Genomic DNA, 23,380 nt, shown 5'->3' with positions numbered 1-23,380 from the left:
GACACTAATATCGATACTATACAATGACTTGCCTTGTGTCTCTTGCACATCTATGGTGGCGGGGTTAAAAACGTAAAGGCCAAAACCAGCTACTGACTCTAATGTCGATACTAGTCAACTCTAGACTTTTAAATCGCGGGTAAATATCCACTTTATATAGGGGATTTTACCACCTCACAGATCTTGACCAGCCCAAATTCCTTAATCCGACCCTCACGTCGATACTTGTCAAATCGCGTGTAACGATGTATATCGGGGATTTCACTTGCACCTTGCAGATCTGGTCCCGCGGTCTGGCCAAGCCCAATTTCCCTGGTGCAACTCTACTAGACTTGTCTAAAACTGTGGGCATATCCTGTATTGGAGATTTCACCAACTCAAATATCTGACAAAACAATTGTAAGTTCGATATCGCGTTGTCTAGTAGTTTTAAATATCCGATATCATATAAAAGTGCAAGGTCGCGGTGCAGTGTCTTCGAAATCCAGTTTACCTCGACACGGTCGATACGCTGAACAATAACTCTTTTATGACCACAACGAGATCTCGACCCGCACACATGCTTAACAAATGGGGAGCGTATTGAATAGCGCCACTACTCTCGCGAGAAAACATGAGGTAAGTCTTCCGCCTAGATATAGTACCGATCTGTCTGTTGAGTTTTTAATTGTGAATTTCACGTTTTGCAAATCTCTTGAAAGAGTAAATTTCGTTTCTTTGAATAATTTTGTCAGGTATTTAGCTTAGCAAAATATTTGGGCAAACTTCTTTCCATATAGTAAAAGTTATGGCCCGCGCCTTAGGAACAGCAGGACATCTTTCAAGAGTTACCGGTCCGTAATGAAAATAGCTGGTCTCGGGCCATCGGGTTAGCGTGAATTTCGCACGGTGCCTCAATTTGCATATGACGGTGCTGTCATGTCTCTCACAATAAGTGAATGTCGTAACTCTCTCGAAAGAGGTTCAACTTCGGAATACAGTAGTTGAAATGATGAACGACAGCAAACCATGTACGTAGAGTGGAACCCGAAGACTTTATTGTCGACCAGGTAAACCAGGACCCGGGCTATACAGCTACCGGGCTTGGTCTACGACCGCGCCTGAGAGCGTGCAGAAGGAGTGTCAAATATGAGAATCTGAACGTCCTCTAGAAAGTCTGTACAGACCACGGCAGCACCCAGAAGCAGCAAAGCATAAGCATTTGAATATTGAAAAATCTTTGATCTCCCATCTATCTAACATTCGAATAAAAACATGTTCTTTTCTAAGATAGTAGTTCTTGATAAATTGTCTTTATCTATTGTTCGGACACAAAAAACATATTGTTCAAAATACAATTGGAAGATTATGACATGGGCCAATTTCGAAATAGAAAATGAGGTCATTTTCTATATCGAAATTTGCCCATGTCATAATCTTCCAAATTGGCGCACAGAATAATTTCACGCTCACAATACATTAGCGTTCTTGGACGCAAGTGATCAAGCTGACGTTTCTTTGTTTGGACTCTAACAATGCTGGCGCCACGAAATACCAGCACAGTATCGACAACATGATCTCGCTCATTTACACATTTAAAAGAATTACCCAGTAACTAATTTTTCTCATGGAGGTATTCTGCGTACTACCCCCATGTTCTATTGTGTTTCAACCAATCGTAATATTGAGCCGTTGTTATCATTTTAATTTATTCATGGCGTGGGTTTGAAACAAAAGAATTGTAGCAAACCACGCACGGGCATGTGATAATTTCTACTTTTGTAATCTTTTGTAATGTCGGTAAATCAAAGTATTGTCTTATTATATTCTTTATGGCGTCGGCATCCGACATAGCCAAGATACTGTATAAATGGACACACTAACTCAGAGGAAAAGGAAGGAGAACTGAAGGACCGATAACCACGGTCACTCTCTTGTGGAGTGACCGAGACAGGACATTCACTCAGAAACTAAAACTTGGACCACTGTCACTTCTCTGTCATGTATCGTTGACTGCGCCGTTAGGCGTAGTCATGGTTTCGTATTCAATTAATAAGTTCCAGTTATACATCAACACTCGTCGTCAGTTCAGCTTCTTTCCTTCACGTTATGACATGGTGGAAACTACGGAGAACTTGACACGGTCACTCCTCCGTGGTGTGACCAAGACTCAACAGAGGACAAATTAACTCGGTCCGACTGACACACAGGCAGATTTATGTATCGTTGACTGCGCCGTTAGGCGCAGGCATGGTTCCGTATTCAATAACGAGTTCCAGTTATACATCAAAACTCATCAGTTCCAGCTTCTTTCCTTTACGTTATGACAAATGCATAATAACAGTAACGTCATGATACATGACACTAATGTCAAACAATAATTGAACCTGCATGATATTAGTAATTGGTGCCAGTATGTCTCTGATGTGCATCTCAATAAAAAGCAAAATACTTCTTCATTTCTAAAAGTGAGAAGGTTTCCATATTCATCGGAAATTTGCAGTTGTTAACGGGAAAATATGAAATAGCCAAAGACAAACTGCCTAAAGCGATGCGGTACTTTTGTTGACCCATATCTAGCATAAAGTCAAGATATACGGGTTTTTTGTCCATAATAATATTTGTCTCGGATCATAGTCATGCATGGCAGTGTGATGGATGAACTGTAAAGCATTTCTCTGCTTTGCAAGAAGCGTGCAATCCTAGTTGATTGTAGACTATAGATAGAAGCGTTGCACGACGAATACGAACTGTTAACAGGAACCGCTCCCTGGATGCTAGTTCAAGCGGCAAATGTGTCTAGACTGTAGCCTACATATTTGTAGCAAATGACTTTCAAACACAGCAAATGTTCAGAAAACAGGGTTCTATATATATTAAGCATTTCAAACGCCGATTAAGCGCGGTCTTGATATTTGAGAAACCTAGACACAGGAGCAATGGTGGCGTGCAGCGACAACACTATACCGTTTCTTGAAAGTTCGTTTTCGACAGAGAGCTGCTCCTTAAATCCAGCTACGCTTGATTGCCTTCGCTCATCATGAGTACCGTAAGAAGACGTTTGTATTTGTTGAAAGTTGCTTAATTAGGCCGGCAGCGCGAAGCTGTCTGTGTAATTTCAATGCCTCTAAAGTAGAATGAATAATTAACAAGTAAGAACACATAAATTTTCAGAATAAATGATATATTAATTTTAAGCATGATGGGTTAATGTTCGGAAGGACATTGCTCTGTGTTTTCTCAGAGAATGAGAAACTCTGCATGTCACTGTGCGTGTTGTGTCGGTGCTTAAATACTAGTAACTTATCAAATGAATGTACGGTGGACAAGCTGGACGGAAAAATCTGTCGTTTGACGGTCCGGTAAAGAAGAAGAATCGAGGTGACCTGACGTTTGATTATAGATATGCGTGCATCGTCGATATTTTTATGGCAGCTTTGCCTGAATGTCTACGGTAGGTGATCGTATAAATCATTAACAGCACTGTAGCAATGGTGAAACACAACGGTGATATAGGCAAATAGATAAACTATAAGATGAATACGCGATCTGCAGAAAAATGTACCCATACGTTGAAAAACATTTAACAAAGTAGTAATATTGCTCCTAAGTACAGTAGGGATGATGATTAGAAATACCTAAAGCTGGTTTTTGTTAATATTGTGCAAGAACATACCTTCCCATTTCTCTTCGACTGAAAACTACTTCATTCAGTTCACCTTTAGTTCACGTTCAAATTACTGGACAACATTCAGTTGTGGCCTAATACTCTAACCCTACAGATGATTTCTCAAAAGAGTTGTATATATAGGGAAAAGTGCAGGACGAATAGTTAATGTGGTAGTACTGATGTTTAATATATAATACAGTAATATGCAAACCTTGTTATTAAGTATGATCACCGACAACAACAGATAAGTGTCGGACCACTGAGGCGGGTGTCGTGAATTGGTAACAGCCATGTACCTGACTAGCCCAGATTACCAAAAGTCACTAAATCGATTTGTAATTTAATAAAGCCACAGAATCACTGTTTTGTGTCGACGCAATGAATGCAATGTCTACGCTACTCGTCATCTACTTGAGTAAAGGACAAGTCCAATATAATATGTCAATATCTACTCAGTCTGTGTAGGAACTATTAAATGATCTTGCTGAGGGGTGGACCATTTGATATTGGCGGACAGGCTTGGAATATCTCGGAAAAAAGAGATTCCAACATTCAAGTCTCCTCAAAAGGTCCAGCAAAAGATAACAGAAAAAATAAACAAGATTTCCAGCTGATATGAATAAAAAATACTGCACGAAGTGATATTTTAAGTTTTGCTTAAAATTTTCGGCGGCCCTTGGGCTAACCATTTTTATAATTTTTTTTTATGTGAGCGCGCCCTTCGGGCGCCTTAGTATTTTCATGACATTTTTCATTTTCGGCACATCCTTTAGTCACGACATTTCCATAACATCGAATTCATTATATTTCATGTGATTATGCCTTGATTTGATTGATATTTTAAGTCATAGCTCTGCAGTTGTTTTACATGTGTCTGTTTCGAGATGAAACAATAAGTAGCATTATTCAAGTGTTGCACTTGTACAGTTTCTCATCCTTACACCAAATATATCTTAAAAACTCAATTCAGCTTGCCCACATATAGCTGCACCGTACCGGATATCGCGTGTCGGGATCGGTTGTCGTACTTTGAAAATAGTGCCAGCCTCCTCATTCCCGCACTCACCCCAATATTGAATGTTTCTAGAACTACTTTTTTCAATTTATAACAACTTTAAGCACAACATTAGTAATGCAATGCGAGGAGGGTTGCACAAGGGTTTAGGGCAAGAATTTGCCGTGAAAAGCCCAACTAATAAATTTCTTAATCATATACCCATGGGATTGCCCATATCACCTCATCCTAGTGACGTTTACAGTAAAATGTCAGCCGTGATATTTCACGGTAAAAGTCGTGTTATGCACGGTAAACGTCATCGGTTTTGTGGAATTCCCGAATTTCATTTGCAATTTGATGGTAAAGAACGTAAACAAACACCAGATATAAACTGAAGATGCTCACGTGTTTCATTATATATTGCATTTATTTGTAAATTTGAACCTTTGCCACATGTTTGCTACTTCATTGAAAGTGTTATGATCAACATAATGAACAATATTCACCACAGATCAATTCTAAAGGTCATTAGGTATTCAAATATGTAATTACCTAAAATAAAAATAAGTAATTTCTTTGAGTGCTGTCATTGTATCACCACTTAATGTAGCACGTCTAATTGCCTTTTGTAAAGTCCTTCAAGCTATATATGCCAAACTGTGGAACGCTTATTAGATATGCAAATTATAAATTAGCTGACGTGAAAATGCGAAATGACTTTCAATATTGTACAACAGGTTCATTACAGCCGTCGCATCAGCGGTTCGCCCAGCAATGTTGTTAATAACTCAGCTAATTCACTGGATGTTCTGCAACATACCTAGACAATCAGCTGAATGAAACTTCGTTTACCAAACCCTAGTGTAAACATCTGTAATTTTAGCGAACAAAGTCTTAGCCATACCTCACTGATAAAGATAAGAAGAATGACGTGACAACAAAACGGGTATACACAACGGCCTTTAGTCTTTTCATCAAAACCAGCCTAATCAAACAATTTTAAAAATAACTGGAAAGTAATAGAGGCCGATCAAACACTGGCCAAAGTTTTTTTCCAGAAAAACCTATTACAGCATTAAAAAGGAATAAAAACGTATCAATGTATCAGTTTTCGCAATCATGCTGAGCGCTACCGCCACAGCCCATATCGGATGTTTACACTATAGGTTTTGACTCTGAAAAATAACCATAGCCTTTTATGAAATTTACGAGGCCTACCAAAAATCAGGTCAAAATTGACCTCGCGCAGCACACGGAGCTATGTAGCCACAGATATCTACGGCGTTTAAAGCATAGGGGGCCCATACATATTGATAAGCTTATTATGAGTTTTTCCAGTTTTCTCTGTCACTGTCAGCCCCTCTCCTTTTCTTCATGCTCTGACTGATCGTAGTAAATAAAATAAATGACTATATAGCCTAACCTATAGCCTCTTGACTCTTTATTCATTTTACACTCCATTACAAGGACGTATATCTCTCATACACACATGCTGTAATTGATTAGTCAACACAACTAATTATGCTAATCCGTGGACTTATCAGAGGTTGGTCAACATCGAAAAGATAGTGATGTTAACCATTCCTATCTTTCGCGATGTTGACCAACCCGTAAAATCCCTGATAAGTCCACGGATTAGCATAATTAGTTGTGTTGACTAATTAATTACAGCATGTGTGTATGAGAGATATACGTCCTTGTAATGGAGTGTAAAATAAATAAAGAGTCACAGAGGCTAGGTTATGTTATATAAACCATTTATTTTATTTATTCCGATCATTCAGAGCATGAAGAAAGAAGAGAAAATGATAGAGAAAACACTGAAAAACTCAGTAGTACTTATTGGGTCGCCTGTGTGTTAAAGTACAAATGCAATGTTGATTTACGTTTAAGGTAGCTTTCCGCCTTTGTTTTGGTATTTTAAGTCAAAAACACGATTTTTTTTTTATCCCTGAAAAGTATTCCTAAAATATTGATCTTCATGTGTGAAGAGTATCTTGGTCTGAAAGCTTCTGTTTCTGGCTGAAATTTTGCGATAAAAATCTACAAGAGGAACAGATGCACGTTTTTGCGTTTTGAGACAACCGCTAAGTCTTGATTGGCAAGGGATTAAGCTAAGCGGCAGGGGCACTGTATTGTAGCATGCACTTGTGTAACATCCGCTGTGAAAATCCCATTGACACCTACCGTAACTGCGTGTATCTAAGACCATCGTGTGTATGCGTAGCTATCAGGCGCAGAACGGTGGATCGTACGTTTTTCTCATAGGGGTGGCCGCTCCCAAAAGCTGGCAACTTCTGAGTATTAGCGACACAACGAGTCCAGACGTGAAATTTTGTACGATTAAATTTCAGGTTAGTACGGATCACAAATAGCAGCATATATCGAGTGTTACAATCTACAGCATGAGTAATGGCAGGGCCTGAAGTCATTATTAAATAAAATTGATAAAAAGTCACGGTCAAGTTCGCTTGTCAGAGATCGCCCGCCTATTGACGTTTTTGTGGAGGGACCGTGTTTCAATGATCATCGGGGCAGACAGTAGTTTGGTCGATCAGAATCCTAAGACTATATTTGGCAGCGTAATCCGAGTCAGACGAGTCGTGTCGGCGAGCTGTGTATTTGTAGTTGCTTTGCCACATACTGAATGTTTTATTTGAGACACTTTTTCACGTTTGAAAAAGCAGCCGGAGCTGTGGATACATTTCTTGGAGAAGCTCCGGCCGTCCCGTATACCTAAATGGTACGTTCCACTGGAGGCCGCATAGCGATGGCGAATACATGGAATACCGTGACGTACACGTTCACGTTCAGCATCCAAGGCAGAGACAAAAGCAGCATCGTGAAAGGAAGAAAACGAAAAAGGGATCATCGAAAGTCCAAAACAACCACACCGATGTCCGCGAGTGTAAAAGATAGCCCGAGAATGTTAGACAAAGGATCATACTACAGCCAAACTTTAACGCCGATGGCCGATAGTTTGTCCTACGATGAGAGCATCTGTAACGATACCGATGACACGGATTTTGGACAGCCCTCGACGGGAACAGCGGCTCAGATTGACGTTCTTGTCTTAATCTTCAGGTTTTCTCGAACTCTCTCCCTTGACTTTGTTGCCGTTGACTGGCATTTGGCTATGTCAGCCAAAATGACTCGAGAAACGGTCTTCACTTCAGAAATGTCGTACAGAGCGAAGGCAAGCTATTGTCTTAGAAAGGCTCGGAGTTGAGTAGTGTTAATCTGTTTTCAAGGTGCGTGAAGTTCGAAAAAAATAGCAGCTGACTGAATCACAGCATGGAGGTCTTTTTTACCCTCATGATCACAGACATTGCCAATCTATATCTACATATAAATGCAGGTGAATTAGTTGTGGTGTCAACCGATATTCCATTCGCTATGTCACTCATTAATCGGGATCGCTCAATCAGAACCTTTCGCGGCTATGAAACCTTTTCGAGATCGAATGCTGACATAAAATTTCATTACATTTACGCTTGTGTCGACGGCATCGAGATGCCGTAGCAGTCCCGACAGTTAGGTCGAACAGTTAATACTCTGTCTACATCTTACAGCTAATCCGTCATAATTATGCATAATCCCTTCCTGGGCACTCCTCAAGTTTATTTAGTCATCTTCCACTGTGTACATTGTGCTCTGAGAGGAAACATCGCTCCTAAAAATTGCCCTTTTTAGCCTCATTTCAACCGCTAACACTGATTTCAATGAGTGAAAATACTGTTTGGGCTAACAAGTTGATAGCACTATCTTGTTTTGGTGTTTTATTTGTCGAGTAAATTGTTTATGGCCATTCATAAAGGAAAAACCGAAGCAATTTACTAAATCGCCCTTTTCTCAGTTCGGCATTTTGTCACTTTGCAGCACGCTCAAAAGAGTTTAACTCGAGAACGCGTGAACGGAAGTCCACCAGATTTTCACAGATGTTTCTCGAATAGGTTGTCTCCAAAACAGTGTCTCAGTTTTTTAATGTAGGTCTTTAGAGTCGAGTTATCACTGTTTAATTAGACGACATTGTGAGACTAATCGGTTGATAAACTTTGATTCAGCACTGTGAAAAAACTAAGGCTTTTTTCAAAAATCTGAGACACTGTTTTGTAGCCAGTATTCTGAAGTGCAATTACTCATTGACACCTAGACAATGGCCCCCTTCCACTCTGACTTAAACTTCTTTACGTCAGTTTACCCAATTTCTTTACACTTTCACTAAAATCTTCATTAAAATTCATCGCTCATTAATTTTCTTGATCAATCAAAAAAATTCACAGAAAGATTTCAGGTGATATATAATACTTGGGTAGAAATACACAACTTGATGGCAAAATGCACGTTCGAAAAGAGGTCGTCGCAAAGGCGGAAAGCTACCTTAACATGTTTAATAGTAGTTGTGCAAGTCAGTTCATTTTCAAGAATTATCCACGTCGTTACACGTCCCATATACCGAATTTATCATCTTAGACAGGAATTTGTGAGCGGATTAGAGAATACTTGAAGTGAGTACAGCTTGATATACACTTTGCTGCAATATACGAATAAAACATTTCGCATTTTTCTTGGCTATGAGAGACGAAGTAGTGCAAGCTCTATGTTTGTTTCTAATAGGATTGATAGTTTTGATGCTCTTTTACGAAAGCAAATGTATAGTCTGATGAAAAGAATATCTTACAGTGAAAATACAATTGTAAGAATGGTTAATGATGTACTGTTTTACAGTTCTGACTTGCGTAACCTGTGGAGAAAGTCGATCTTTCATGGTTAGTGAATGAATCTATATATGGATAGTATATCCAACACCATTTTTTGTATCACAGTATCTGTATTTCCTTTGTGTAATTTATATGGACGAATGTTGTCCGAAACAAACAAATACAATACAATACAATAGGTATTTACATCGTCTGCTCGTATATTTTCGTCACTCAACTGGCTTGCCTAAATATGACTAAACTAGCATGAAAGTTTGTATTTCTTGGGAGTATCTTTACTAGTAATATGCTTTGTGTCAAAAACTTACACGGAAAAGGATCACGAACTTGTACTTGCTGGGTCACACTACGAATCGTAAAGTTTGGTGGCATGGTCTGCACCTTCTCTGTCGTGTATTTAAGAAGTGTAGTCGGATTTTGTAGCGCATTTGTCGTATGTTTATTTTATCAAAAGCCTGATTACTGGTACAGTATGTATTTTTACTTATATGTGATCATAACTTTCAAACCAATAATTTGCCAAGACTCGGTCTTGCAAAATCGGCTCCCTGAACTGAGCAAAAAATAACCCTTTAATGCTGGGTCAGGGGACTCGAAAGCTACAGGAGAAACGAGGATGATTACAAGCTTATCCGTAAAGTTCGGCATAAGGTTTACTGCAAAAGCTTGGAACAAGATTTGGAACTTTAAGCTTTTATAAAGGTTAGTTGTCCCATGGTTTAACAAATGTATGCAAGGACAAGCCTCAGTGAATCTTGGGCGTACCAGTCTTAAATCAACGTCGGCACGCTCAACATTGTACTGAGCTTCGGCGCCAAACTTCATATAACCTTTGACTAAGCTTTGACCAAGGCACTACACATCGCATGTGTAGAAGTAGAGCGATTGTGAAAGTTTTGGGGAAGGAAGAAGAGGGGGAGTGAGAGACAAAGTCGGTAAGGGTGAATCATTGGATATACCCGAAAACACTTTGTAAACATATGACATCTTCGGATGTTCAGTATTACCGAAATGCGGAAGACGTTTCTTTTTTATGTTAAGAGAAATGAAAATGTTTCTTTCATAGTCTCATTTTCAGGAGCATCCTTGCCTACACCGTCATTCTCCAGTGACTGGTTGCGAATGAGATCACAGGATGAAAGCCAGTCATACATTGCTATAAATCACAACTTAAATGAATTGCCCATTTTTGTGCAGGTGAGCTTGACCATATGTTCGTTTGAATCTATCAGATACACATATCGAATATTTTTTCTTTACATCACACTCTCGATGTAGTCATGTGTTATATACCACCTTTCACTTTCTAATAAAGAAGATTGAAGACAAACATTTTATTTTGTCGTAAAATTGTATCACCGCTTACACTGTTGATCGGGTAAGAGTTGGAAGACAGAAACCCAACTTATATAAACTAAAATCTCATTAAAGTTTGTCAAAGGCAATAATGTTATCCTGCTTTTAATTATTCAAGGCAGTTATTGGTCTATTTTAGAAGTTTGATCAACGGGGTATGTATGGCGCAAGATTTTGACTAGAGTACGACATGTATTCAGTAGCGATGAACGTGCGGATTTAACAGTTGCTTCGGTGGTTTAATTCTAGTATATTATAACAGTATATCGAAAGTCTGGTATGAAACGTTGAAAACAGATTTTTCTGCAAGCGTGAGCTTATGCGTTTACCAACTGAGCTATATTGCGAATATAATATATTACTTTAACGCGTACGTCTTGACCAATTAGATTGTTTTTATTTCGCGATCAATATTCTTGTATAAATGATGTTAAATTGACTGCTGTTTAAACATTTCTATGTCGGCTATTGGAATTGGATGGTGCGTTTTGAGTACACCTTCACACTGCAATTTTCTTGATTTCAATGTTTTAAAAAGGTACACCTGCGTGCGATTGATGGCGCAAATGACGGGTTTATTTTCAATGGAGTTGGATCTGCTCAGCGAGGAGACACTACCAGCAATCCATATGGGGGCGTCGTCTACACATACAATGAAAACTGGGTACGAGTGATGGCGCCTCAGAAAGCAAATCGCTATGCAAGTGGATGTCTGATATATACAGGTGAGAATTCATCCAATACTCTCTCTTCGCCTTTGTAAATGACTTTGCTAAGTTAAGAGCAAACCAACTATGTTATTCGCAAAATATCTTTAGTGTTTTTACGATTAGAATCTTCATCTGGTGTGGCTAAACGATTAATTTTCACGGAGAACATCGTATTTTATTTGTAAAAATGGAAATTAAGTCACTGCATGAATGCATGCATGCACGCACACATGCCTGCATATATTTTTGCACACGTTCATACATGGATTCATAGATGGCTACATACGTAGGTAGGTAGGTAGGTAGGTAGGTAGGTAGGTAGGTAGGTAGGTAGGTAGGTAGGTACATACATACATACATACATACATACATACATACATACATACATACATACATACATACATACATACATACATAGTATTACATACATACATACATACATACATACATACATACATACATACATACATACATACATACATACAGTACGTTTGTTCGGAAACTTGTAAATGTATATCATAGCACTACGCAGGGATTATTATTAGCTGCGTCACACAACAGATTTCACAGAATAACTTTTCTTTGGTAGTGAAATAGCACTTGAAGAAGTGGAATGAAACATGTTATAATACAAGGAAGAACGTTTAATTACTTTTAATGTTATTAACGTGCTGTTGAGAAATTTTTGTCGTGTATAGATTTGATGACTGCAAGCAATGTTTTTTTTTTAGTTTATTCTTTCTAACATGTTGGCCTGTGTGAGAACAAGGAGCAAAATTAATACCCCAAATTGATAATTCCTGTGCTTGAACATAAATACAGGGAGCTGGACGAAGTGCGATATGTTGAGAGCGAAGTTGACGCTGCTTTACAACAAGTTAAAAGTTTGCGTCTTACTTAAACTTTAATTTGTTCAAGCGACGGATATTGCACTAGTCCTTTTGTCCGTCAATGAGACGGCCATATCCCTTTCAAGTTCGCCAAAATATAGAGAAGTATCTGTACAGAGAATTTGTTGCTCCAATATGTCGAAGGCGTACAATTGCAAGTTTATCGAACACATGGACAGTGACAAATGCATTACACATGTGCATTGATCAGCGGTCTCCTAAACTCTAGGCGGTCGGCATTGGGGTTCTCCCCATAAACAATGCAGTCACGACGGCGAGGTCAAAGTTGAAGTCTGGATAAGTGACAACTTTCCATCGCCTGGATTTGTGTCGGACTGGTTTGCATTTAGTTCTAACCAAAAAGAAAACTCTTTTAAAGAGATAGAGCACAATCTTGGACAGCAGCCATCGATGGTCCGCGTCCAATACCAAGATACTAACCCATCGCCTGCTGACATCGGATTCACCTCAGATGGTTTTGGTAAGCCTTTGAGTTAATGTAAATCGTTTTCGGATATATAAACTACTTATTTCTTGGCTTAATAACAGTCTAAATCTCTAACAGCGTATCAAACTCTTCCTTCAGTCGAACTTTAAATTTCATCATTCAGATCACCTTTGATTAAATCGCACATTCGCAAAAATTTATGTGACCATAGTCGGCCGATTGAATACTCATAAAAGGCTCAAAATAATTCGACAGATCTCTATGGGACAAATATTACTTTCTTCTCAGTTTAAATAATGCCATTATGACCATTAAGCTGTCATCGCCTGCTCACGTTACACTCTGGTTAATATCTGTATGCCTTATTTCCCAGTTTGTTTTTGCTGACCTTTCTAACAAATCGTTGTAATGCAGGGTCTGCCCAATGTGATGACGATGTTGCTTCCAAGGAGTACGGTGGTATAGTATTTGCATACAACAAGGCAGTCGTCCGAATATGGGCTCCTAGTTCTACGAATTCTAAGAAATTTCAGGGTAAGACTGCACCTAGCGTTCACTTTCACGAGTGAAAATTGCATTGATTGGAGATATAAGGTTTGTATTTGCCGCCTACTTCGTTGCACATTATTCAATTGTAGGTCGGCTTGGAGAGGTTTGCAGTTAGATCGAATGACTACAGGGAAGAGCACGAACTTTGGGTACCCTTTTTGTGATATCTATTATATTCCAATAGAAAACTGTATTTGGTAAATGGTATCATCTCCATTAACTTGACACTTTAATAGCGCAGTTTGCGGTTTCAGGTTTGTTACTAAATGGACACTACTGCTTGAAATTCGGACAAATTTTGTTGTTGCATGAGGGGAGGTTGTTGCAGCTTGTAGTCTGAGTCATAAATTAGTGTGGCTTTTAATATCCATTGATACACTAGCAGGCTTTACTACGCCATTTGCGAACAGCACTGATGCAACCTCTGATCATTTGACCACCACCCGCTTTTATCGACAAATGTTGATAGAATCGGTCGGTCGACATCTCGCAACATTATAACGTGAAAGAAAGAAAGAAAGAAAGTATATCATGGGGCGTCAGTTGACTGATTTAATGCTCTGATAAGGTCAACACGTTAGCTCATTTGATAGTGTTTATGGACTAAGAGAAATATTTCGTCGAGAGATCAAAAGTTGCATTTAAAGTGTCGAGTAAACGGAGAGGAGACCGTTGATAGGGAATACAGTTCTTTCTTGAAAGTATGACAGACATCATCAAAAGGATACCAGAATTTCGTGCTTTCCCCTGTGGTATGACATAGTCACTCGAATGATTATATATCGGCGAAATGACAATGAACGGAAAGAAAACGTGAACAATAAACTGCTATAGAATTGTTATCATCCTTTAAAATCACATGGAGCAACAGACTGCCATCCAATTACAGGTCACTTATTTTTTGCTGGAAGTGGTTGGGGCAATGGAGTAAATAGCACAGCTTTTGATGACGGTATCGTCAGAATTATTGTCTGGGCTGGCGATTTCCCCGATCCAGATTTCAAAACGGACGGCGACGCACTAATGGGCGTTAAAAGTGGTCATCCCACGTACCTGACATTTGAAATACCACCAGGTGTCATCGGAGGGTTTCTACTTCTCGAGGTAAGTCACAAGTGACTAGATATTGGATCTCTTACGTAATTGTTGCCAGGTGCACTGCACGGCGAAAGTGTTAATGCACTATGAAGTTGCCTGTGATGTTAATTTTGTTCTTTTTATTCACATAGAATTGATGACCTTTCTGCTGAAAGAACATTATGACGGGGCCTGGTGAGAAAAATCCAAGTCTTCCGACAAAAGCGTTCTACAACGATTAGCGAAACAAATTCATGACATATTAATGACTAATGACTAATGACATATTATATGTCTATAATATTTCTGCAACAAAACGGCTGCCAAAAGAAGACATACCCCAAATTGTTAAAAATATATCTTTTTTTTGTTATTTATGTGCCATAAATACAACGTAAGGGTGAAAGGGCCGGCGTTTGAGGTCATACTTCGCCCTACCGCATGCTACTCGCGATTAAGCGCAATAATTGCAGCGGGCACGTCTTCACTGTCTTTGTTTTGTTTGAAAAAAACAACACAGGGGCTTGCTTTGAATGGAAGGAACGAAGGTTTCTCGTTCGAAGGGGTCGGTGCTCAGCAAACCTGCTCTTCACGTGAGATGAATTATGGTGGTATTATATATGCATACAACGACAGCTATGTGAGAGTTTGGGCACCGACAACTGGACCCGTCATTAGAGTGGGCGACGGTTGGGGTAAGCAAACCGGAAAAGGAAACGAAGACCTTGTAGATGTAACAGTGAAAGTCTACCGTGCTGGTGTGGAAGGTAAGAATAAACGTGATTAATTGTATTTGTGTAATGGGATATGGGATTATCACAGATCCTTCCTGACAAAACAATTATAATAGTTAAGCGCGAGAGAAGACATCGAGTTGGTTGTGCAATTGAGAAATCACCAATGCATTGGAATGTGTTGACACAACGGGCAAGCTTAGAAAAAGCAGGGATTGCAATATTAATAAGATAGGGCACACCAACCGAAGAATTAATAGCAGGCATAGATACCAAAATATTATAATCGCCTTCAAGCTGAAGACAAGCTCTATTTGAGTCGTTTAACTTTTGATGTCCTCACACTGTTTTGTAAAGAGACTTCCATTCGACTTTTTTTAATCAATTACAAATTCATAACTTACAGTTGATTGGATAGCTATTATTCAAAGCCATATAGCATACAGTTTACGCAAATTTAAAAGGTTCATGCCGGGCCTGACTTTTAGGACAAATTGAATCGAGCGGTTGTTTAAATTTTAGATTATTTGCAGAATGTATCATCATCTTAAGATACCTAAACAAATTTGACACATAATTACACAACTCTCACTGAGATAAACAATGGACGTTTGACTGATGAAGACAAATCACATGGAAAACGATTGGAACTAATTTGGGATAATTGGATTTTCATATTTTTTAAATTTCGCAAAAGTGTTAGGTGCCAGAAAATTGAATGTTGCAATAATACAAATTACTCATAAAAAACAAGTGTGTAATGTAAAAAGAAAAGCAGATGAGATTACATTTGTAGATTAAATCAGCATTACTTAACCATCCAATTATCCCAAATAAGTTCAAATAGTGTTATGGCTAGAAAATACCCCAGAGAAACATTATTCCAGGGGTTAATTTGCAAAGCTGTACAACAATTATCAAATATCATGTAACCTTGCCCTACATTTAGATAGGTCAATTCCTGGGAAGTCGCACTTTTGATCTCAAAATCAATAATTTACGTCATACAATCGAAAATTATTTTGACATCCGCCAGCATGCTCAATTCAAATGTGCACCTTATGAAAGCAACTCCAACTTATGAACTATACAGATTGTAAACCCTGCACACTTTGCTCGTCAAAAAAAACACAAAATGTTCTGACTATCCCCTTAATAGCTTTTGCTGAGAAAGTTATTTGTAAAATTAAAATGTTGCACTACCGCATTTTTCACATAGGTACGACAGCGACGCCTGCGTTAACAGCAACCGATACAATAGCAAATAGGCAGAGTACACCCACCCAGTTAACTACAGGGACGCCAATAAAGGTAATAAGATAAGTACATTAATTTGCAGTGTGCTCAAACGTGCCGAGTGTGCAATTAAGATAATACTGAGGTTTACTTAAAACATTAATCAGAGTCAGTAAGGCACTACATAGACGCCAAGTTCAGGTTCCGTGATGTGCTTGTCGATTTGGAAGTTTTTACTTAATTTTTTGTATCCAAGTAATCACAGTAAATATATAAGCGAGTTCAGTGCAACAAGCATGTAGGATTATTGCAGCAGTGCCTTGCTGGACCAACAAAAGATTTCAGAAAAACAACAACACACTTTTCTAAATATCACTTTTCTATTGATGAATTTCTTGGGACCAGTTTAGAATTTTGTAAATTGTAATATTGGACAGTATGAAGAGCAAGTGAGTCTTAGCAGAAATTATAAACCAAAATTTGCTATACGTTAATCTCTTTAATGCGATATTAATAATATATATATTTCGTTATATGGTGCTCAGTCACTATCCTTGGAAGGTGCAACATGTTTTTTTTCAATAACGTTTCGTATATTGTACTCTTCAGATAACTGACGGAATGCTCGATATACTAGACCAAACCAAAAATTTCGTAAATGTAAATTCTTCAACGATGGATCAGAAGGTTACGCTTGGCAAAGGTATGTAAATTGTGAAACTGTAACCAACCGGGAAGAAAATATAAACGTTTTCACATATTACTTTAAAAGAACAAATCTAATCAAGTCGCTACTGGTGTTTATGGCGCGAATATTTCCCGATTCTGAAATTTAAGTTTCATATACCATTATTATATGAACGGCTCTTGTGCGTTTTGGAAGAATAGTACAACATATTCACGTGCTTCAGTTTTAAAGTGTTCAATGACAAAAAAACAAAACACAAATTGTTTTGACTATCCCCTTGATAGCTTTTGCTGAGAAAGTTATTTGTAAAATTAAAATGTTGTACTACCACATTTTTCACATAGGTACGACAGCGACGCCCGCATTAACGGAAACCGATACGTTGGCAAATAGGCAGAGTACGCCCACCCAATTAACTTCAGGGACGCCAATAAAGGTAGAAAGATAAGTACATTAATTTGCAGTGTGCTCAACGTGCCAAGTGAGCAATTAAGATAATACTGAGGTTTACTTAAAACATTAATCAGAGTCAGTAAGGCACTACATTGACGCCAAGTTCAGGTTCCGTGATATGCTTGTCGGTTTGGAAGTTTTTACTTAAGTTTTTTTGTATCGAAGTAATCACAGTTAATGTATAAGCGAATTCAGTGCAACAAGCATGTAGGATTATTGCTGCAGTGCCTTGCTGGACCAACGAAAGATTTCAGAAAAAAAAAACACTTTTGTAAATATCACTTTTCTATTGATGAATTTCTTGGGACCAGTTTAGAATGTTGTAAATTGAAAAATTGGACAGTATTAAGAACAAGTGGGTCTTAGCTGAAATAATAAACCAAAATTTGCTATACGTAAATTTCTTTAACGCGATATTAATAATATATTTATTTCGTTATGGTGCTCAGTCACTCTCCTTGGAAGGTGCAACATGTTTGATGCAATAACGTTTCATATATTGTACTCTTCAGATAGCTGACGGAATGCTCGATATACTAGACCAAACCAAAAATTTCGTAAATGTAAATTCTTCAACGATGGATCAGAAGGTTGCACTCGGCAAAGGTATGTAAATTGTGAAACTGTAACCAACCGGGAAGAAAATATAAGCGTTTTCACATATTACTTTAAAAGAACAAATCTAATCAAGCCGGTACTGGTATTTATGGCGCGATTATTGCCCGATTCTGAAATTTAAGTTTCATATACCATTATTATATGAACGGCTCTTGTACGTTTTGGAAGAATAGTACACCATATTCATGTTGTTCAGTTTTAAAGTGTTCAATGACATGTGTTTGGATCATAAGGGTTGGCAAGGTATGAAAAGGTTTATCCATTCCTTTATAACGTCTCATCAAATCTAAAAACCAGTCGAGGTTATTATTAAAGCAATTACACACACTTTGTATATCATTAAACACAGATGTTCTTCGTAACATGGAGAGAGTACTATTAACAACTCGAAACGACCAATTCGTTGAACAAACGGAAAACCAAACCAAGGTTTTGACAACGACAATTATTTCTATCGTGAAGTTGCTGTCAAAGTTTATTCTTTCGGGGAAGTATCCTATCAGCGGCTCGCTTGCACTTAATACGTCAGCGTTTGTCTTGTACCTGGAAAGTGATTCGCCCGATGTAGTCTGTGACAGGGCAATCATGCTTCTACATGGAAGCGGCTTTTACGTCCCGCCAGCTAACAGTATCTTCCAAAGCCCTGTCCCATGGGAGAACATTTCTGTTATTGTAAGTTTTATGTTAATATGTTTGTTACTTCGCCAATAATTTTGTTGTGTTTTACATCATTGCTTTCAGGAATCTGGAACCTATTGTGAAAAGGCTCAGGTTCCTTGTAACGAGAGACCGAAATTAATGTATATTTTTTAAAATATATAGCATAGTGACACCATATTCAAGCATTACGTATGACTACAAATTTCTGCCTAAGTTTAAATATAGGTTATACATCATACACCCCTCTCTTTGGAAAAACACACAAAGAGAAGTGTTTTGATTATCTTGAAGAATGAAACACTAACTTACGATTATCCCCTGCAGTTTGCAACATCGATACTTCGTCAACCTTAACCCAGTACACCTAGAAATAATCTTTTTGCTTGTTTCAGATATTCCAAATGATTTCAACGTATCGTTACACAACACAGGGACATTCAGGACCGACAACCGAGCTGCTAATTTTGGAATTCCTTGACCCTTCTTTCGATGAAATTCAAGGTAAACTGTTTTCTATTATTCGTATGGCGGGAAACGTAAACCATGTCAACTACTCACACTTGAATCCTATAAGTCATGATTTTGCGACGTTACATCAATCGATCACCACCATATGAGATACTCAAATATCATTAGAGGAAGTTGACCAAATTGTGATCTCTCAGAATATAAAAAACCGGCTGACCAGACTTCAGCATGCGAAAGTGTTAAAATTGAGTGGTATGGTATTTACTGGGAAAAAATCTCGAGCACAAATACTGGTAGGAGGTGCGATTGATTCAAGCAAGCCTGGTTGGAAAGAATCTATGTAGGTAAAAGTTGGAATGAAGTATACATAGTGATACAATTCCTTGAAATAAATACTATATCTAATTCTCCCGTCACGCAAATGTGATAAAACTTGCCAAATATCGTATTAACTTTTAAATTGTCTGTTTCAATGCCTCTTGTGACATGGAATATCAAGGTTATAAATCGAAGATTTAATCTGAAAAACTCGAGTAAATATACCCTTTTTGAAGTACTCCTCGATCTCTTCTAGATATTTTCACAAATCCTATTTCTGACATGGCTATGCATACTCATTTTCCCTGTGAAACTCGATCTTGTAAATATGATTATTAACCATGTCCATATCCATGTCTGCACCTTGCTTGGCTGTAAGCTAGTCGACGTAAACGTTGCTAGAAAATGTGAATGCGTTTGAAATGTTCTCGCTTTTATGCAGAATATACTTAAATACACTATGGATAACGATTTAATGAACATGTATGCCTTAAGTTGTGTAGCGTGGATTAATTACAAATAATAAATTTCCATGCTAATGATGAAGAATATAATTATAATTATCAATCCTCATAATATTGGACCTTATTCAAAACATATCCGGTATATTTATCCACAGTGAACAACGTATCCTCAGAGTTTGGGATATACTTTGGCAATCTGGGTGTCTCTCTCGTCGATGGAACTATGGTTGGAGAAGAAAGTTTCGCCAGCGAATTAAAACGGGTTTCTCGATGGATTCTCAGGGTATGGGTGCTTTTATTGCAAATCATGATGTCAAGGTATAGTGGATATACAAACCAAGGCAAGAAAGCAAACACTGTAAACTTGAGCAAATTTTGCATCTATTGTACAGAGGTATCAACTGGCACGAACTTATAGGAAAACGAAGTTTTTAAGGATTATACAAATTTGATCATAATCAGTATTATTGCCTATTTCTATCTTCCAGAATCTAAGGTCATACCATGCCGTTAAGATCGTTTTCCATAGTTCAGAAACTTTGAATGGGAACACCACCGTATTCATGTCGAAAGGGGACTGTAGCGATATCGACAATTACTATGACAATGGGACCTTCTCGGCCACCATTGAATTCAAGGGAAATACGGCTAATCTGTTCATCCCTGAATATATGATGACACAACCGGGAAATTATTGTCTCTCATGCAAACTGAATACCAGTGAGTATAAGTGCTAAAGTACAATAGATTGGCATTACCAAACAGACATTTAAGCATCGATGTGGTACATTACCTTATAAATTATTATCCTTATCAAAAGACAACTAAATACTTCTAAAAAAATTTAAGATCCTAGTGCTAGATACAAGCCCACAATAATCAGTTTTGCAATACATTTAATCGGCATAATCTTAGATAAGTTAAAGTTATCAAACTATTACAACACAACTTTCCATCATACTGGAATTCACTTTCTTTCTCATTAGATACAGGGTCGCATTTTACGTTGGTCGTGACACAGCATAAATGCAGCTTTTGGGAAGAGCAAAACGGTACTTGGGATACTAATGGTTGTAGAGTAAGTTAAACAATTATCATTATGTTCAAATTCACCAGTATCTTATTCCCATTGAATATAGATTTCATCATCAAAATTTGATCTCTCCATCCTCGTTTATTCATTCATTCATTCATTCATTCATTCATCCATTAATTCATTCATTCATTAATTCATTCATTCATTCATTCATTCATTCATTCATTCATTCAATCAATCGTTCATTCATTCAATCCATTTTGTATTTGTGTATCGATAAATTCATTCGTCCATTCATTCATTCCCTTATTGTAGGCTTTGCAAGCCACTATGAGTTCATAAAATCACGTTACACTTATTGAACGAGTTAAGAAGATATTACACGATAGCATAAAAGCGTTGCAATAAATTAATTTAATGTAAATCAGTTAGCTTGAGAGACTCGGTGCATACATTGATATAGATATACGAGATCTTCACTTGTTTACATTTATGCTTATTTTGTTTAAGGTTTCGTCAAAGTCAAACATCAATTCTACAGTGTGCCTCTGCAATCATCTCACGGCCTTTACCTCGGAGTCCACGATCGGAACCAAGAAGAAACAAACCTTGCAAGTTCAGTAAAAAAGCGCCCTCAAGTGAGAGAATTCGCTAATGGAGACGAGCTTATACTTTTATCGTCATTTATTATCTATTTATTATTAAGCGTTGATTTCCTTGTGCAATTACACATTTTTGTCATCGACAGATTTTAAAAGAGAACATTTTAAACAATCTGAATGATTAATTTGTAGTTGTCTTATATATGGAGTAAAAATGCATTTTAATAAATATTTTATGACAATAGCATTAAAAGCTAGATATTTACAGTAGGAAATATTTGCGATTTAACCAACGAGAAAACTAACCTAGATAACTGAGGAAAATCAAAAAAATAAAATAAATTCCCACTTTATCGAAATCTCCCTGCATTATTTCATTGTGCAATTATTTGCATTATTGCGTTCAACTATTTGGGAATTTTAATCGATACAATACACATACTACATTATTTAAGATGGCAAAAACTCTTACGTTACATAAATGTTCAGATGATATTTTAAAAATCGAAGTAGAATGTAATGTGATAGTATCTATTTTATATTATTTGTTATGTAAAAGATAGCCAAGAAATACAAGTTCATGGCGCAAATGGTTTATGACTGAATTTACAAAGGAATATGATTTGCTTTCTGTAGAAAAATTATTATTCATATCACGCGGGTTTTAGAACACAACCTTCCACAATTCTCTGTAACATAAAAACAACGAAAGATTTCAGAAGACACACTTTTGTAAATACCACTTCTCTATTAATGGATTTCTTGATAGAAATTACATCGGACTCGAAAAGGCACTTTGAAATAACAAACAGGACAGAAAAAATGATGCCCGCTTATTTGTACAAAGAAATGCTCTTTGTGCCTATACTGAGTCAGCGGCTGACCGATTTATGAACTCACACTTTCAGATCTTTCAATCAAGAGTGAAAGATTGCCGATCAGCGATCACCGAGTCCGTCTTATTGAAAAAATACAATTATTTTCCTGTTTAACCACGTGACCTTAATGCCCAAGCTCTTCTGAATATGTAGAATGGTTTGAAGTTATATTGACCTTTCTGCTCAACCACCCCTTGGCACGTTTAAACATTTGTTTTTTTTCATAATATTTTTTTAACCATGTCAATTTCCTACCAAGTCGTCAAAACCGTAAAAGCAGCACACACTGGGCGATACAGTCCGCTTTATTAAAATTTAGGGTTTCCATCGCATATGTATTTAGGTTAGCTGAAAGAATTCATTTATTGTCTTGCATTGCCATATCAAATCAAGCTCAAGACATCCACTTTCTTATCAAGCTTAACTTAGTGAAGTGATCTAGAACTTTTCATCAAGATGTAATAAACGCTTTATCAATTGATGTCAATCCTGTGTTGATATTTTGTACGAGTCTCATGCATGTAAGTATGCGCTTTACAAAAAAATATATACAATAAAATTAACAAAAAAGTTTAGTACAAAAACTCATCAGTTTAAATTAGGTAAAACAGAAAAGTTTTAAACTGAGTTTTAAAAGATCCGATTTATACCGGCGGAACTGTTTTTAAACTCAAGAGACCGTGACCGAGCTCCATCATTTTGGACCTGTGACAGAGGAAACCCGTTCATCATTAGCAGAGGTTGCAAAACCCGGGACAGTTAAGGTAGTATATATTGTGGTTGGATCGCAAATTAAGCGGTTATTGAATTTGAAAATGTCATCAATTT

The 23,380-nt window shown here is 37.5% G+C and overlaps 1 protein-coding gene across 2 annotated transcripts; it reads left to right on the top strand.

The window, feature by feature from the left end:
* The first annotated feature begins 3,236 nt into the window (after positions 1 to 3,236).
* On the top strand, positions 3,237 to 23,033 carry LOC139133174 (uncharacterized). Of its 2 annotated transcripts, XM_070699602.1 has the most exons (17): positions 3,237 to 3,433; positions 10,434 to 10,564; positions 11,262 to 11,448; positions 12,553 to 12,804; positions 13,186 to 13,305; positions 14,210 to 14,424; positions 14,918 to 15,164; positions 16,351 to 16,442; positions 16,977 to 17,070; positions 17,400 to 17,491; positions 18,021 to 18,114; positions 18,476 to 18,798; positions 19,179 to 19,287; positions 20,192 to 20,319; positions 20,525 to 20,756; positions 21,023 to 21,114; positions 21,583 to 23,033. In XM_070699602.1, the coding sequence occupies exons 1-17, from the start codon at positions 3,385 to 3,387 to the stop codon at positions 21,694 to 21,696; spliced, it is 2,571 nt and encodes an 856-aa protein (XP_070555703.1). In that variant the 5' UTR covers positions 3,237 to 3,384; the 3' UTR covers positions 21,697 to 23,033. The 2 variants fall into 2 exon arrangements, with proteins under 2 accessions (XP_070555703.1, XP_070555704.1); XM_070699603.1 differs by lacking the exons at positions 17,400 to 17,491; positions 18,021 to 18,114.
* The last annotated feature ends 347 nt before the right edge of the window (positions 23,034 to 23,380 follow it).

This window comes from Ptychodera flava, chromosome 5, assembly GCF_041260155.1.
Source record: "Ptychodera flava strain L36383 chromosome 5, AS_Pfla_20210202, whole genome shotgun sequence".
Lineage (NCBI taxonomy): Eukaryota > Metazoa > Hemichordata > Enteropneusta > Ptychoderidae > Ptychodera > Ptychodera flava.
Note: the sequence above shows the minus strand (reverse complement) of the source record. Positions and strands in the feature narration are given on the sequence as shown.

What these genes read in the sequence shown, in the direction of transcription:
- LOC139133174 (XM_070699602.1), top strand. Translation starts at nt 3,385, where the DNA reads ATGCGTGCATCGTCGATATTTTTATGGCAGCTTTGCCTGAATGTCTAC. An exon ending in GAAGGTTACGCTTGGCAAAG is followed by an intron (nt 17,071 to 17,399) that starts GTATGTAAATTG and finishes TTTTTCACATAG; the next exon opens with GTACGACAGCGACGCCCGCA. An exon ending in GAAGGTTGCACTCGGCAAAG is followed by an intron (nt 18,115 to 18,475) that starts GTATGTAAATTG and finishes CATTAAACACAG; the next exon opens with ATGTTCTTCGTAACATGGAG.